Raw genomic sequence first — 14,018 nt, 5'->3', positions numbered from 1 at the left:
TTTAGGATGGTCTCTATTGATGCCCACTTCCTGGCATTCACACTCCTGGACAGTCCCCTCCCTTTGAGCTTAAGCTGGACCAAGTGACTCTCTTCCAATGAACAGGGTTCAGCAAAACTGTCAGATTATCGCTTCCGAGGAGAGGTTACAAGGAGACCAGGACTGTCATTCTGCTTTCTCGCTGGCTCACTCTGCCATGGAGTGAGCTGCCCCATGGAGAGGCCCAGGTGGCAAGACACGGAGGGTGGCACCCTGAGGGTGGCCTCCTGGGAAACTGCCAGGGAGGGACCAGGCCCTCAGGCCAACCGCTCCCAAAGCTGGGAATCCTGCCGACACCCTTGTGAGTGCGCAGGAAGCAGATCCTCCCCACGTGCAGTGTGGAAGTGGCTGCGGCCCTGGCACGGATCTGGACTGCAATCTGTGAGCAAGCAGTTCGGAGCCAGAGGACCCAGTGAAGATATGCCAGGACTCCTGACCCAGGAAAGAACAAATGCATTGTTTCCAGTGCTACATTTGGGATGACTTATTACAGAGCAAACAGATAATGAACACATGCACCCACTCATCCTCCTTCCATCCTCTTGTTGCAAAGGGAAGGGGGAATGTGCTCCAGTCTAGAGCAGATTCCAGCATCCGCAGAAGAAGTCCCGCCCCCTCTCCTCCTCCCAGATGGTATTGTTCTCCACAAACAAGCTTCTCATCCAAGACCTTGCCTGATTTGTGGGCGCCCTCTGCTTTCTCACCACACTTGTCCACTGGCCTCTTGCCTTGTCTCCCTTTGCCCCAAGAGTAAAAACTAGGTGGAGACAGTAGCCATGCTGATCCAGTTCACCATTTTACCTTCATTTTCTACCATCATCCTTTGAGCACAGGCCCTTGATAAAAAGATGCTAAATGAATATATCATGATTGGATGTTAAAATTTTGTGGAGATAGTCTAATAAAAATTCTTTGGTGTTGGTTAGCATAACCATACCACCTGTTTTAAACCTAAAATAGAAACAACATAATATGGTAATGAAAATCTAGTTATAGACTATACACATAAGAGAGTAATTAGCATAGATTGGTGTTTTTGCTGTTGTTTGCTACTAAAGAATCACCTACCTCTTAAATGTAAGATTTTCTTTCCTTCAATCAGGACCTTCCTTAAGGCTTCTTTATGCAGAAATTTTAAAGGGCGCCTTTTCCTCTTGGCAGTTTGCCCAGCTTGGCAAGCAGTGTGAGGGCTGGATTTCAGGCCGTACCCCCTCCCGTGGCCGATGCTCTTGTGCAATGAAAAACCTGCACATCCGTACATCGCACCTACTCAACCCTTCACACAGGCAAAGCCTGGGGCCAGGTATCTGCTCTCTTGACTTCTGGGCTCTCTTGCCTCCCTGAAGAAAGTCAAGAGCCCACAGAGTTGAGGTAAATTAAATTATTCAAGAAGGGGGAAGAGAGAGGAGGATGCTTGGCATTGAAAAGGGGGGCCAGCCCTGGCCGGTGTAGTACAGTGGTTAGAGCGTCGGCTCATGTACCAAAGGGTTACAGGTTCAATTCCCAGTCAAGGGTACATACCTGGGTTTGATCCCTGGCCCTAGTCGAGCATGTGTGGTAAGCAACCAATTGATGTATCTCTGACATAGATATTTCTCTGTCTTTGTCTCTCCCCCTCTCTTTCCACTCTCTCTAAAAACCGAAGGAAAAAATATCCTCAGGTGAGGATTAACAAAAATAAAAATAGAAAAGGAGGGCCAAGTAAATCTGACTATGACGTTTCCACCCCTGAGCACGAGGATGCCAGGCCCAGGGGGCCACGTCCAGCAGCCACAGAGCCCCGCACGTGACTGCAATGGCTGATGAAGGAGCAGCAGTAACAGTGACCACAAAGGGCAGAGAATGAGGCTCCTTCCTCAACGTGATGTGACCCACAAGAGGGGATGAGGCCTGGCAAGTAGACTAATGGTGGGCGACTCACCAGTGTTGCAAAATAAATGAGGGATGGGTGCCTTGAACCAGACTTAGGTTAATTTAGAAAGATGAACAATGGGACCTTATCTGCACAGTCTAGCATATTAAAACATGATATCTACTCCCTATTCCCCTCACCACACCTCACATGTAGCCCTTGTTTCTGGCTGCATTCTCTAAGTCTATGCTGAGGCTTGGACTGTTTCATATTTAAACCACTCAAAGGCTCTCCATGTATCTCTCATCTCTCACTTCCCCCATCTATGATGTGATTACCAGAGTAACCTCTCTTAAACAGGACTTTTCAGGATATCACTCTGGCACCCAAACATTTTCCACTGCTCCTCCCTGATGAGAGGCTGTGTCCAAAGACTCAGCCTGTGGTTCCAGGCCTTGCACAGAGGACGCTCACAGTATCTGCTTGGCTCCATCTCCCTTCTCCTCACCTGTCACTCCAGCCAAACTAAAAGTTCACCTGGAGCTTTCTCATCCCAGTTAGTCTGCCCAGCCCATTTTTTTCTGGTGGGTGTTTTTTTTTTTTCCCCACTCCTTTTTTTAAAAAAAAAATCAAAATCTTATACAACCTTTAACAGATTAAGATGAACACATTAATATTAAAATTTTCCCTTCCCCCAAAGCCTCTCCTAACTCCTTTAACCCTTAGAGTCCTTTTCTTATAATTTTTTTTTGTAGAAAATCAAACATAAAAAACAGTTTAATTCCAGCCTAACAGCGCCAGGTGCAATGTCTGGGGACAGACTCTGGGTACAATGCTGTGTGACCACTCACTCACACACGTGGCTCCAAGAAGGCCCCCTAGGGGGACTTACCTTCAGGGGGCCGAGCCAAGGGGAAGAGGGAAGGCCCCCAAACAGGAGGTAGGGGCAAGCATGGGGAAAAAGTGCTACTTCTTGGCAAAGGAGATCTTCATGGCGTTGTTCTGGGTGATCTTAAAGCCCTGTAGGGCATCGCGAGCAGCCCCTGCCTGAACCTCATTGTCAAACTCCACAAAGGCGATGTCGTGCCGCCCTGGACCTCCTCGAAGCCAGGGAACTGATTGAAAAGCATGGAAAGCACGAGCTCATTGGTCTCCTCTGGCAGGTTGGTGAGGAACAAGATGTGATTTGGTGGGTTTTCTGAAAGAGGCTGAGCAGGTGGCATCTGCCCTGGCATAAGCTGCTGTGGGGGCATGGCCCCCGGTGGTATCTGGCCAGGTGCGAGGCCTGGAGGTGGGATCATGCCAGGGGGCGGCATGTAGGGAGGCTGGCCTGGCATGTGGTGCATGATGCGGGGCGCCTGAGTCATTGGCGGCATGCCCGGGACAGGCCCCGGGACGGCCCCCACTACAGGAGTGGCTGCACCGCCCTGCACGGCCTTCTTTGCAGCTGGGGTCTCCTGGCTCTTGGGCTTCCTCTTCTCCCGCTTACGATCATGCTCCACAAAAGTGCCCTTCATCTTGGCAATGATATCCGAGTCGGTCTTGGCATACTGGATACGCATAGGCTTGTCGTAGAAGGGGAAACCCTGCATGGAACGCAGGGCGTTGGTGGCACTGCTGACCTCCTTAAAGATGACAAAGGCTTGGCCCCTCATCTTCAGGCTCCGTGACACCAGGATATCCAGGATCTGGCCAAACTGGGAGAAGATAGCATACAGGGACTTCTTCAGTTCATCCTTCTTGATCTTCTCCTTGAGGTTGTTGATATAAATAGTATGGTTCGGTCGGGTCTCGGGAACTGCCATGGAGGGAGGTGCCGCGGTAGGGCAATGGAGCTACAGGTCCGGCTAGTGGCTGCTTCTGCGTTTCTGAATCCTTTTCTTATAATTTTTTATTGTTTGTAATCATCCTTTAATTTCCCCACACTATGTAATATTTTATTTCAAAATGCTGATGCCCTTGACCGTGCATTCCTAGGGGCAGGAATCAGACTGAGTTGTCTACCTTTTCATTGCTTAGCACAGGGCTTTGGACCAAAATCATCATCATCATCATCATCATCATCATCATCATAAAATTTGATTGATTTTTTCTTTTACCAGAAGATCCAACATAACAAAATTCTTGGTGGACTTAAAATATGACTTTTAAATAAAATATTATTTTTATATTCCATTCAACTTCTCAAAAGGAGGTCACACTATAAAGTTTAATCACAAACTCTGAAATGTGCATCTTATAGAACTTAAAGGACATAAATATATAACTGACAAAGAAGTTTTTTTTGTGTGTTTTGTGTATATGTGATATGTGGTATAACGTTTTGAGTTGAATATTCCAACAATATAAGCTCTGTCATAGAAAATTTGGTCCTCAAAGAGTTTTAGGTTATTAATTTTAAAAAGAATAATATTACCTCTTGCGACCTATGTTTTAAAACTGAAAAACTAAATACTAGAAGTAAACCTTTCACTTGAAGCATTTTTGGGTAGTAATGAACATTAGTCCAAAAGTTAATAAATTTAAAATCTGGTAAACATTCTGTTTTCTTGCATTTTTAAGCACAGGTCCTTTTTGAATGAATGCCATTCAGCAAAGTTCCCTTTCAGGAATAGGAAATTACCTTCTGGCTTTGAAACATGTAATCCAAAAGAATGCATACAGGAGAGCCTCCCACGCTGGGTCACAGGAGCCTAAAGTCACCCAACAGCAGCTCACTAGTGCCCCCTGGCTGTTGCCTGATTCAAAGGAAACAGAGAGATTCAGGCTTGGATTGCAGACCCTACCACAAAGAGCAATTTAACGTGAAAGGCATCAAGTTTGAAGATGCTCCAAATTTCCAGAAAAGATAAAGAAAAACCCTGTGGACATATACGTTATAACATCTACTTAGCCCTGTTGGCCATCAACATAAAAGCCATTCAATTCAGCCAAGAGTGTTGGCTTCTTTGACATCTCATTCCAGAAATGCAGTTATGTCCTATTAGCTGAAAACAGCGACTCTTCAAAAGTTTCTAAAGTCTTTTTGAACATTTGTTCACAGACTGTGTTTTTCTAAATTGAAAACAAATGCCCACTTAGAAAGACTTAATGTACTTAAGAATCAATTGTACTCTGAAAACAACTGACCCCAAGAGGGACTGGATTTTTATTTAACAAAACAGCCCAATAATGGTTTTAATAGATTGGAAGATAAATAAACACTAAGTAGTTAAAAACAAAAAGTAATTCATCTACGATTGCTTCGCAATGACTGTCCTACTTTACAAGATGAAAGAATTCAAGTCACAAATTTATAGGTACATCTGTCTTTTGAATAGAAGCCATTAAGTGCAAACAGTAAGTCTCCTGTGCCCAACAGGCAGGACACTTGCTGATCAGTATAACTACTGCTCCACCTGGTGTCCAAACTGCAAACAGCAGCTAGGGAGAGATTTTTCTCCAGGCCCATCTTTCTGAAAGCCATTTTGTAAACTGGTGTTTTATTAAAAAAATAAATTAAAAAAATAAAATAAATAAAAGCAGTTTATTGCCAAGATTGTTTATAGATAAACTATTAATCACTATAATATTTCCCAGGGCATTAACAAATTAATACCTGATGCCTATAAAATGTCATACAAGCTATATACATTAAAAAAAAACATGTAAAGCTAGTAATAAGTTAACCAATTTACTTTTGGAAGACTTTTTATAAAAAATAAAGTGAAGGTGTATCATTAAATCATAAACTGTGGCTAGGAATTAGGACATTCGTGGACTATACAACCAAAATAGGGGGAAATAATGAGCAGATATAAAATCAAACATAGAAATAGGAAAATATATGCAAACATATTTTAATTTATTGATTGGAAATGTTTTCGGAGTTACTGATGACTATTTGTTTATCTGCTTAATTATAGCTCTTCATTATATTCCAAATAGACATTTTGTTATAACTAACCAGCCAAGTAAATACTGAGAAATCTAATCAGACAGTCACATCTAGCTATTCTGCATAGATAAAGAAAAATCTGGCCAAATCTCACAGGGCCCTATTAAAAGTGTTAATTTTTACATTTGGGAAGGGAGTTTTGTGAGTTTTTTTTTAACATCATTCTATTAGAGAAAAAACAAATGGCAGAAGGCCAGCTGTTGAATTTAGGACTGAAATATCTGTAGGAGACAGTGCATCATCTTTTGTGGCTTTTGTCAATATTGCTATTGAGTAGGTGCTGGTTTGTTTGGGAAATATTTACATGATACTTCCAAAGCAAACAACTCTAGGAGGTGCTGCTTTTGTAAAGTCGTCAAAAGAACATAAACATATTTGGAAAATTTAAACATGTTCTCAAGGATCATTCTATGAATATTTATAAAATGATTCAACCTAATGAAAATACTGGTATTCAGAAAAAGAAATTTCAAGTAAACTCAATGTCTCTCCAGAGTAGGAAAATAAATACAGCTCTAATTTTAAGTATTGAATTGAATCCCCTGGGAGCTAGGTTGAGAGACATAAAACCCACTTATGGAGCCAAGAGAAGATACTTTAAACATAAACATTTAAGATAGTGCGAGGACAGACTCTAAGGTGACACACAGTGATTTCCCCTCCTGATGTCCCTGCCTTTGTGTAGTCCCTTACTCTTGAGTGCAAAAGGCACCTGTGACTTGACTTCAGCCAACAGAATATGGCAGAGTGGATGGGATGTCACTCTGTGATTGTCACATTATGTAAGACTCTGCTTAGCAGACTAGAGCACGAGACTCTCCTTCCTGGCTTAAGGAAGGGAGCAGCCACACTGAAGGAGCCCAGCAGCCACTGAAGAGCTGGGGCCCTCAGCCATACCACCCTAGGAAATGGATCCTACCAACAGCTGGATGAGTTTAGAGGCAGACTCTGCCCCAGTCAAGCCTCCAGATGAGAACACAGCCCAGCTGACACCTTGACTGCAGTCTGGACAGACCGGGAACAGAAAACTCATTGAGTTGTGCCCAAGCTCCTGACCCTGACACACAAAAACTGAGACTTGTTTTGGCTGCTAAGCTTGTGGTAAGTTGTTATGCAGTGATAGAAAACTAATACAAATAGTTTGTTAAATAAAATTCACATTTCCAAAGACAGTTACTGAAAAGTAGATCCAGCCCTGGGCCTGGTGGAGAGTGCAAAACTATGTGGATGTGCTATGTCCTCTACAAAGATCAGAAAAGCAGATGGAGGTTTAATGCACAGTTCCAAGGGTAGCATAATCTATGGAAAACTGGACATTAATGAACTATGATGAGTAATGAAACTAAATCCTAATAGAGGTACAAATGACATGACTGGGTGAACAGAAGGGTCTGCATCAATAGCAATCATTGCAAGCTACAGAAAAGCCAAACCAAAAATACTTAGCAAAGAAAAAAAAAGGGAGGAGGAGAAATTCACTAATTCACAAAACTGAAGTCCGGAGGTAGGGCTGGTCTTAGCTTTAGGTGCATCCATCCTCAAGTCTCAGAAATTCTCTAGGCCCTTCCCTCATAAGGGTGTTACTTTCACACTTGGGCAGGCTCCCCGACATTGACAATTATGACTGCAAGATATATCATCATGATCACACCCTCGAACTGTGCTCCATGCCAAAGCTGACTGGCCAAAGCCTAGAGCCCAGCCCTGGAGCAAAGAATAGGTCATTCCCTCTAAGCTACACAGGGGATCATGCACACAGAGCTGGCTTCCCCACAGGGAAATGTAAGGGTTATTGGTGGGAGTCAAGGGCAATCACTGGGGAGGCAGTCATCAATAAATGTTGACCATATGGCCCTATTAATTCTGAGTGGGAAGAACATAGATGGACTATAGAATGAAATACATACATCCTATAAGGAAATTATACATACATCGGAGTGAAAGGTATATGAGAAAACAATGTACTAAGTTCCCAACAGTTCTGGAAGTGTAAAATTATTTCAAATTAGAAAGTGAAAAATATTTCATTTTGTACTTCTGGATTAGATATGACAAAGACCTAATTTCCACAAAGAAATTAGGTTTTTAAAATGTGATAATTTTAAAAAGTAGATTTGTAGCAGTAAGATTTGTGAATTTCAAAAGAAAATAAGCCATTTTTGGAGCCTAAAATCAATCTCTGTAAGAAGCTAAAGGACACATATATAATACCTTAGTCAATAAAGAAAAAATAACATAAAATCTCTGTAAAAAAAATAAAATAAAATAAAGAAGTGATCTTTCTCTCTCTCCTCTCTCTCTCTCTCTCTCTCTCTCTCTCTCTCTCTCTCTCTCTCTCTCTTTCTCTCTCTCCAAAAATACGTGATTGGGATAGAGTTGATGGAGGTATTTAAACTCTGTTTTCAGCCAAGAAACTTTCTGGTCCACCTCAGTATTGAACTGAATGTATTGATTGAACCGACTAGAAAATGGGTGCACAGGTCAGAGAAACAGAGATGCTCTGCCAGGAATTCAGCAGAGTGGAGGTGTCAAGATAAAATATGAGAGAGGAATCTAGCCAGTAAGGAGCTAGATAGCAGAAGAGAAATGTGATAGAAAATTTATGTGAGGGACAAAGGGATTTGTTTTGGCAACAAAAAAGTCTAAAAGGAAAGAAAAGTCTAAAAGATATTGACTCTGTGGTCAAATGCAGAAAACAAATATAGTACCAAGAAAGAAATAGATATTTTGATGAAAACCCTAATTGCGTGGCTTCCTTTTCCTGTTCTTTGTTTTGTTTTGTTTTTTTAGCATATATATCAACACAGAATATGCGTTTGTAATCTGATGTTGGTGGACCTGTTTCATAATTAAATAAGTACTGTAGATGGTAGAAAACCGTCTCCCACAGGGTAAGTATTAATTTTCAAAGAACATGAATAGAATGTTATAAACGTAATATTAAAATAATGCTTGCCAAAACCGGTTTGGCTCAGTGGAAGAGCGTCAGCCTGCAGACTGAAAGGTCCCAGGTTCGATTCCGGTCAAGGGCACGTAACTTGGTTGCGGGCACATCCCCAGTAGGAGGTGTGCAAGAGGCAGCTGATCGATGTTTCTCTCTCATCGATGTTTCTGACTATCTATCACTCTTCCTTCCTCTCTGTAAAAAATCAATAAAATATATTTAAAAAAAAAATAATGCTTAATGAGGGCTTCTAGGAGAAATGGCTGATTTTAGGATCAGGCCCAGGAATATAATATAAGCCTGGAATATCTTCTGGTGCCAGAAAATAAGAAAATGCTTTTAAAAAATGATGGGGGCGAGTCAAAAGGATATAGGAGTCAACTTGAAAGGAGCTCTCAATAGCCAAATATGCAACAATTGGAGCAACAAATTAAGTAACAATGGTAATGAATTATAACACATAGAATAAAATACATATCCATGGGTCCATATAGATCCAAATGAGTAATTTAATGAATAATAAGTAGCTCAGATGAGACAGCTCTTCCTCATAGTGGAATTCCAATTAATAATTGTAAAAGGAATGATAGAAATAGAAAATCACCACGTAGCAAGCCCCAGAGTAATCATCGATGCAGGCAAGAATTACTGAAGGCGATCAGTGGGAGAGTTGGCTGGATGTAAGATCTGCAGATTAGTTGGGATTTTATCAATGTTCACTTCCTGGTTTCAATACTTATCCTGTGGTTTTGTGAAGTGTTATCGTTTGGGGAAGCCAGGTGAGGGGGTATAAGAGAACGCCTATGTACTAGCTTTGCAGCACTTTCATAAGGCTAACATTATTGCTAATTACAAAGTTTTTTAAAGTTTAAGGGAACAAATATGAACATAATTTGACTTTTCCAATTTCAGGGTCATTATGATAAATATCAGTCACCACTTTCAGCCATCGGTGAGGTCAGGAAAATTAGGGCCCTGGGCCTGAACCTGAACGTGGGAGGAAGGGGAGCACAGGGCAGGCTGTGGTGGCAGGGCAGAGACTCAGAGACACAGCCAGCACAACAGCACAGCTGCCCTGGGCTGCTGGAATGCTCCAAAGGACACGTGCCGGGTCCGTGCAGAGGCCCCTCCCCAGAGCAAGTGGCTGGATCCGCTACCTCCTCCACTTGCATTTTGTGGACTCCCCTCCCATTGCAGGTGTCTGTAAAGCTACTGCTACACTGAGGAATCTCCTTAGCAATGTGTGGGTCTCAGGGAGGAGCAAAGGGGGAGAGGGACAAACACAGGGGAGTGGGGAGGGAGCGGCTGCCTCACCTCCTCAGGCACAGCTCTGGCAGCTGGACTGAAAAACCATCAAAAATGCCCATCAGTGGGAAGTATTGTAGAAAGAACATCTTGGTTACATCCAAAATGAAACATATGGAGAAACCAAGATGGCGGCATAGGTAAACACCTAAACTGCTGCCTCACACAACAATTTCAAAACTACAACTAAAAGACAGAACGGACACCATCCAGAACCACAGGAAAGCAGGCTGAGTGAAAATTCTACAACTAGAAGGAAGGAGAAAAGCTCACAGAGAATTGGAGGTACGGCAAAGGGGCTTTGTGCGCGCGGAGAGGAAGGGTGGCTGAGAGCCTGGCTGACTTCCTCTGGCGGAAGGGGGAAGGAAGCCTCCGACCGCACTGAACCCCAGTTCTGACTGCACTGAACCCCAGTCCCGGGCGAACCCCTGGGAACCCATGCTCTTGTGGGGGGAGTCTGGACTCTCGGGCGGAGACTCGGGAGCCGGGGAAGGCGGAGGACTGAAAGTGCACACGCGCGTGAGCGCCGGTGCGCACAAAGGCTGCGGGGGTTGCCACAGGCTTTCCCTAGTGGAGGGGAGTCAGAGGATTCTGACTGCACTGAGCCCCAGTTCTGACTGCAGTGAACCCCAGTTCCAGGCGAGCCCCTGGGGACCCACGCTCTTGTGGGGGGAGCCTGGACTCTCGGGCGGAGACTCGGGAGCCGGGGAAGACAGAGGACTGAAAGCGCGCCCGCGCCAGTGCGCACAAGGGCTGCGGAGGTTGCTGCGGGCTTTCCCTGGTGGAGGGGAGTCAGAGGCTCCTGACGGCACTGTGCCCCAGTTCTGACTGCAGTGAACCCCGGTTCCAGGCGAGCCACTGGGGACCCACGCTCTTGTGGGGGGAGTCTGGACTCTCAGGCGGAGACTCGAGCTGGGGAAGGCGGAGGACTGAAAGCGCACATGCGCGCAGGGGCGGGGCTGACAGGAAGCCAAGACTGAGGCTCCACCCCATCCAAGCTGAGCACAGAGGCTATTGCAATTTGGCAAGTCTAATCCTATAGGGCTGTCTCCAGCACCGGGCTTCTCCCAGCATAGACACAGCTGATCCTTACAGCCAACTGACCCGGAGGTCAATTCTTCCCAGTGATACCAACAACAATAAAGACTTAATTACAACAAGGCTGTACACACAGTCCACAAAGGGGTGCACCAAGAGTGTCCACCTCAGGTTAACTGGGGAAGCAGACCCACTGGGGCATATTGGAAACCTAGCACAAATATCTACCTTACCAACTCAGGGAATCAATGAAAATGCGGGGTCATAGAATCAGATCACAAACGAAAGAAATGGAGGAAAACAAACGACTGGATATAGAATTCAAAACCACCATTATAAGACTTTTTAAGAATATCCTAGAAAAGGCCGATAAATATAACGAGACCCTCGAAGATATGAAAAAGGACCAACTAGAAATTAAACATACACTGACTGAAATAAAAAATATTATACAGAGACCCAGAAACAGAATAGAGGAACACAAGAATCAAGTCAAAGAATTGAAATACAAAGAAGCAAAAAACACTCAACCGAAAAAGCAAAAAGCAAAAAAAAAAATCCAAAAAGTTGAAGATAATGTAAGAAGACTCTGGGACAACTTCAAGCGTACCAACATCAGAATTATGGGGGTGCCAGAAGAAGAGAGAGAGCAAGATACTGAAAACCTATTTGAAGAAATAATGACCGAAAACTTCCCCCACCTGGTGAAAGAAATAGACTTACAAGTCCAGGAAGCCCACAGAACCCCAAACAAAAGGAATCCAAAGAGGACCACACCAAGACACATCATAATTAAAATGCCAAGAGCAAAAGACAAAGAGAGAATATTAAAAGCAGCAAGAGAAAAACAGTTAATTACCTACAAGGGAGCACCCATACGACTGTCAGCTGACTTCTCAACAGAAACTATGCAGGCCAGACGGGAGTGGCAAGAAATTTTCAATGTGATGAATAGCAAGAACCTACAACCAAGATTACTCTACCCAGCAAAGCTATCATTCAGAATGGAAGGGCAGATAAAGAGCTTCACAGATAAGAAAAAGCTGAAGGAGTTCATCACCACCAAACCAGTATTATATGAAATGCTGAAAGGTATTCTTAAAGAAGAGGAAGAAGAAAAAAGTAAAGAGAAAAATTATGAACAACAAATACATATCTATCAACAAGCGAACCTAAAAATCAAGTGAATTAAAAACCTGAGGAGCAGAATAATCTGGTGAATATAATAGAATCAGGGGCATAAAAAGGGAGTGGACTGATAATTCTCAGGGGGAAAGGGGTATGGGGGTTCATGAAGAGAATGGACAAAAATCATACACCTATGGATGAGGACAGTGTGGGGGAGGTAAGGGCAGAAGGTGGGGTGGGAAAGGGGTGGAGGGGAGCTATGGTGGGAAAAAGGAGAAATAATTGTAATAATCTGAATAAAGATTTATTAAAAAAAAAAAATGAAACATATGATGCCACCACACAAGAACAATGTTTCTTGTCCGTGTCACTGATAAATACATAATTTCTCAACTCACATTTTAATAGCCAGCATCATGAGAGGAATCAAAGTACCACACTGGACAGTATGAGAATGAGGACAAGGCCATTTGTGGTTAGGACGCAGGTGATGGCAAAGAGGAAGAACCAGTCAAATCCATGTCAACGTCCCTTCTGAATATCTGCTCGACAAATCTTTGTTTCAAAATGTCAACTGTGTTCACATTTTAATTCTTAAATGTCATGATGCCACAAATGCTAATCTCTCGTTAAATCTGACTTGAGCCTAATAGCCTAAGAAAAACATTACAGCTGACCTCAGAGGACCGGATTGGCTTTAACTGCTTATGTTCCTGAATAAAAACAATTTATAATAATAGCCACTCAAGCCCTAGGTTTGGCTCAGTGGATAGAGCATCAGCCTGCAGACTGAAAGGTCCCAGGTTCTATTCTGGGTAGGGGCACATGCCCGGGTTGCAGGCTTGATCCCCAGTGGGGGCCGTGCAGGAGGCTGCCGATCAATGATTCTCTCTCATCATTGATGTTTGTATCTCTCCCTCTCCCTCTCTTTTCCTCTCTGAAATCAATAAAAAAAATATTAAAAATAATAATAATAATAGCCACTCACTCAAACACATTTACTGAATCTAACATCAAGCACTGGGTGTGAAAAATAAAAGTCTCCCTGTCTGGTGGAGAGTGTCTTTAAAAGACTTTCTAACAAATAACTTACCATACACAGTGCTTGCCAAGTCTCCAATCACTTAACACCATCTCTCTGATGTTTGCTATATCTGCATGCCGATTACACTTTTATCTATTGTATATTTCTCTAAATCACTTCATTTTCTCCAAGGTTACTTTTATTATTTATTTTTAAAATATATTTTTATTAATTTCAGAGAGGAATAAAGATGAAGAGAGAGACAGAAACATCAATGGTGAGAGAGAATCATGATTGGCTGCCTCCTGCATGCCCCATACCGAGGATGGAGCCAGCAACCCGGGCATGTGCCCTGACTGGGAATCGAACTGTGACCTCTTGGTTCATAGGTCAACACTCAACCCCTGAGCCATGGCCACTGGGCCAATGTTATTTTTAAAGAAATATTTATGTAACTACTGTGGACAAAAAGGGCCCACATGCTAACCTGACTAACTCAGGGAAGGCCTGCATGGCAGCCTTGCAAGACCTAAAGTAACCACAGAGGATGGTCTGAAATTAAAACCTTTTAGTTAAAAAGCAGTTTATAGTGAGTAGTCATGTCCTAGGCCAGTGTCCTCCCTGACAAAGATCAACTTCTATCTTTCCTGAGCCTATTGTCTTTTTGCATCTAAGATAACATACCTGCGGAATGTCAGGGTAACTTATAACTTCTCTTTTTTCCAGGCCCCTCAGGGCACAAAAAATGGCA

At 43.2% G+C, this 14,018-nt stretch overlaps 1 protein-coding gene across 1 annotated transcript; it reads right to left on the bottom strand.

Moving 5' to 3' along the window:
• Positions 1–2,857: 2,857 nt before the first annotated feature.
• LOC308246511 (U1 small nuclear ribonucleoprotein A-like) lies at positions 2,858–3,749 on the bottom strand (the record flags this gene model as incomplete). Its single annotated transcript, XM_080664834.1, is given in 2 exon segments — positions 2,858–2,988; positions 2,991–3,749. Coding segments are annotated over 2 exon segments (837 nt in total). The 5' UTR covers positions 3,697–3,749.
• Positions 3,750–14,018: the final 10,269 nt, after the last annotated feature.

The sequence above is a fragment of the Plecotus auritus genome (assembly GCF_963455305.1).
Source record: "Plecotus auritus genome assembly, chromosome: 4".
Taxonomy (NCBI): Eukaryota; Metazoa; Chordata; class Mammalia; order Chiroptera; family Vespertilionidae; genus Plecotus; species Plecotus auritus.
This window is presented reverse-complemented; position numbering and strand designations above follow the sequence as displayed.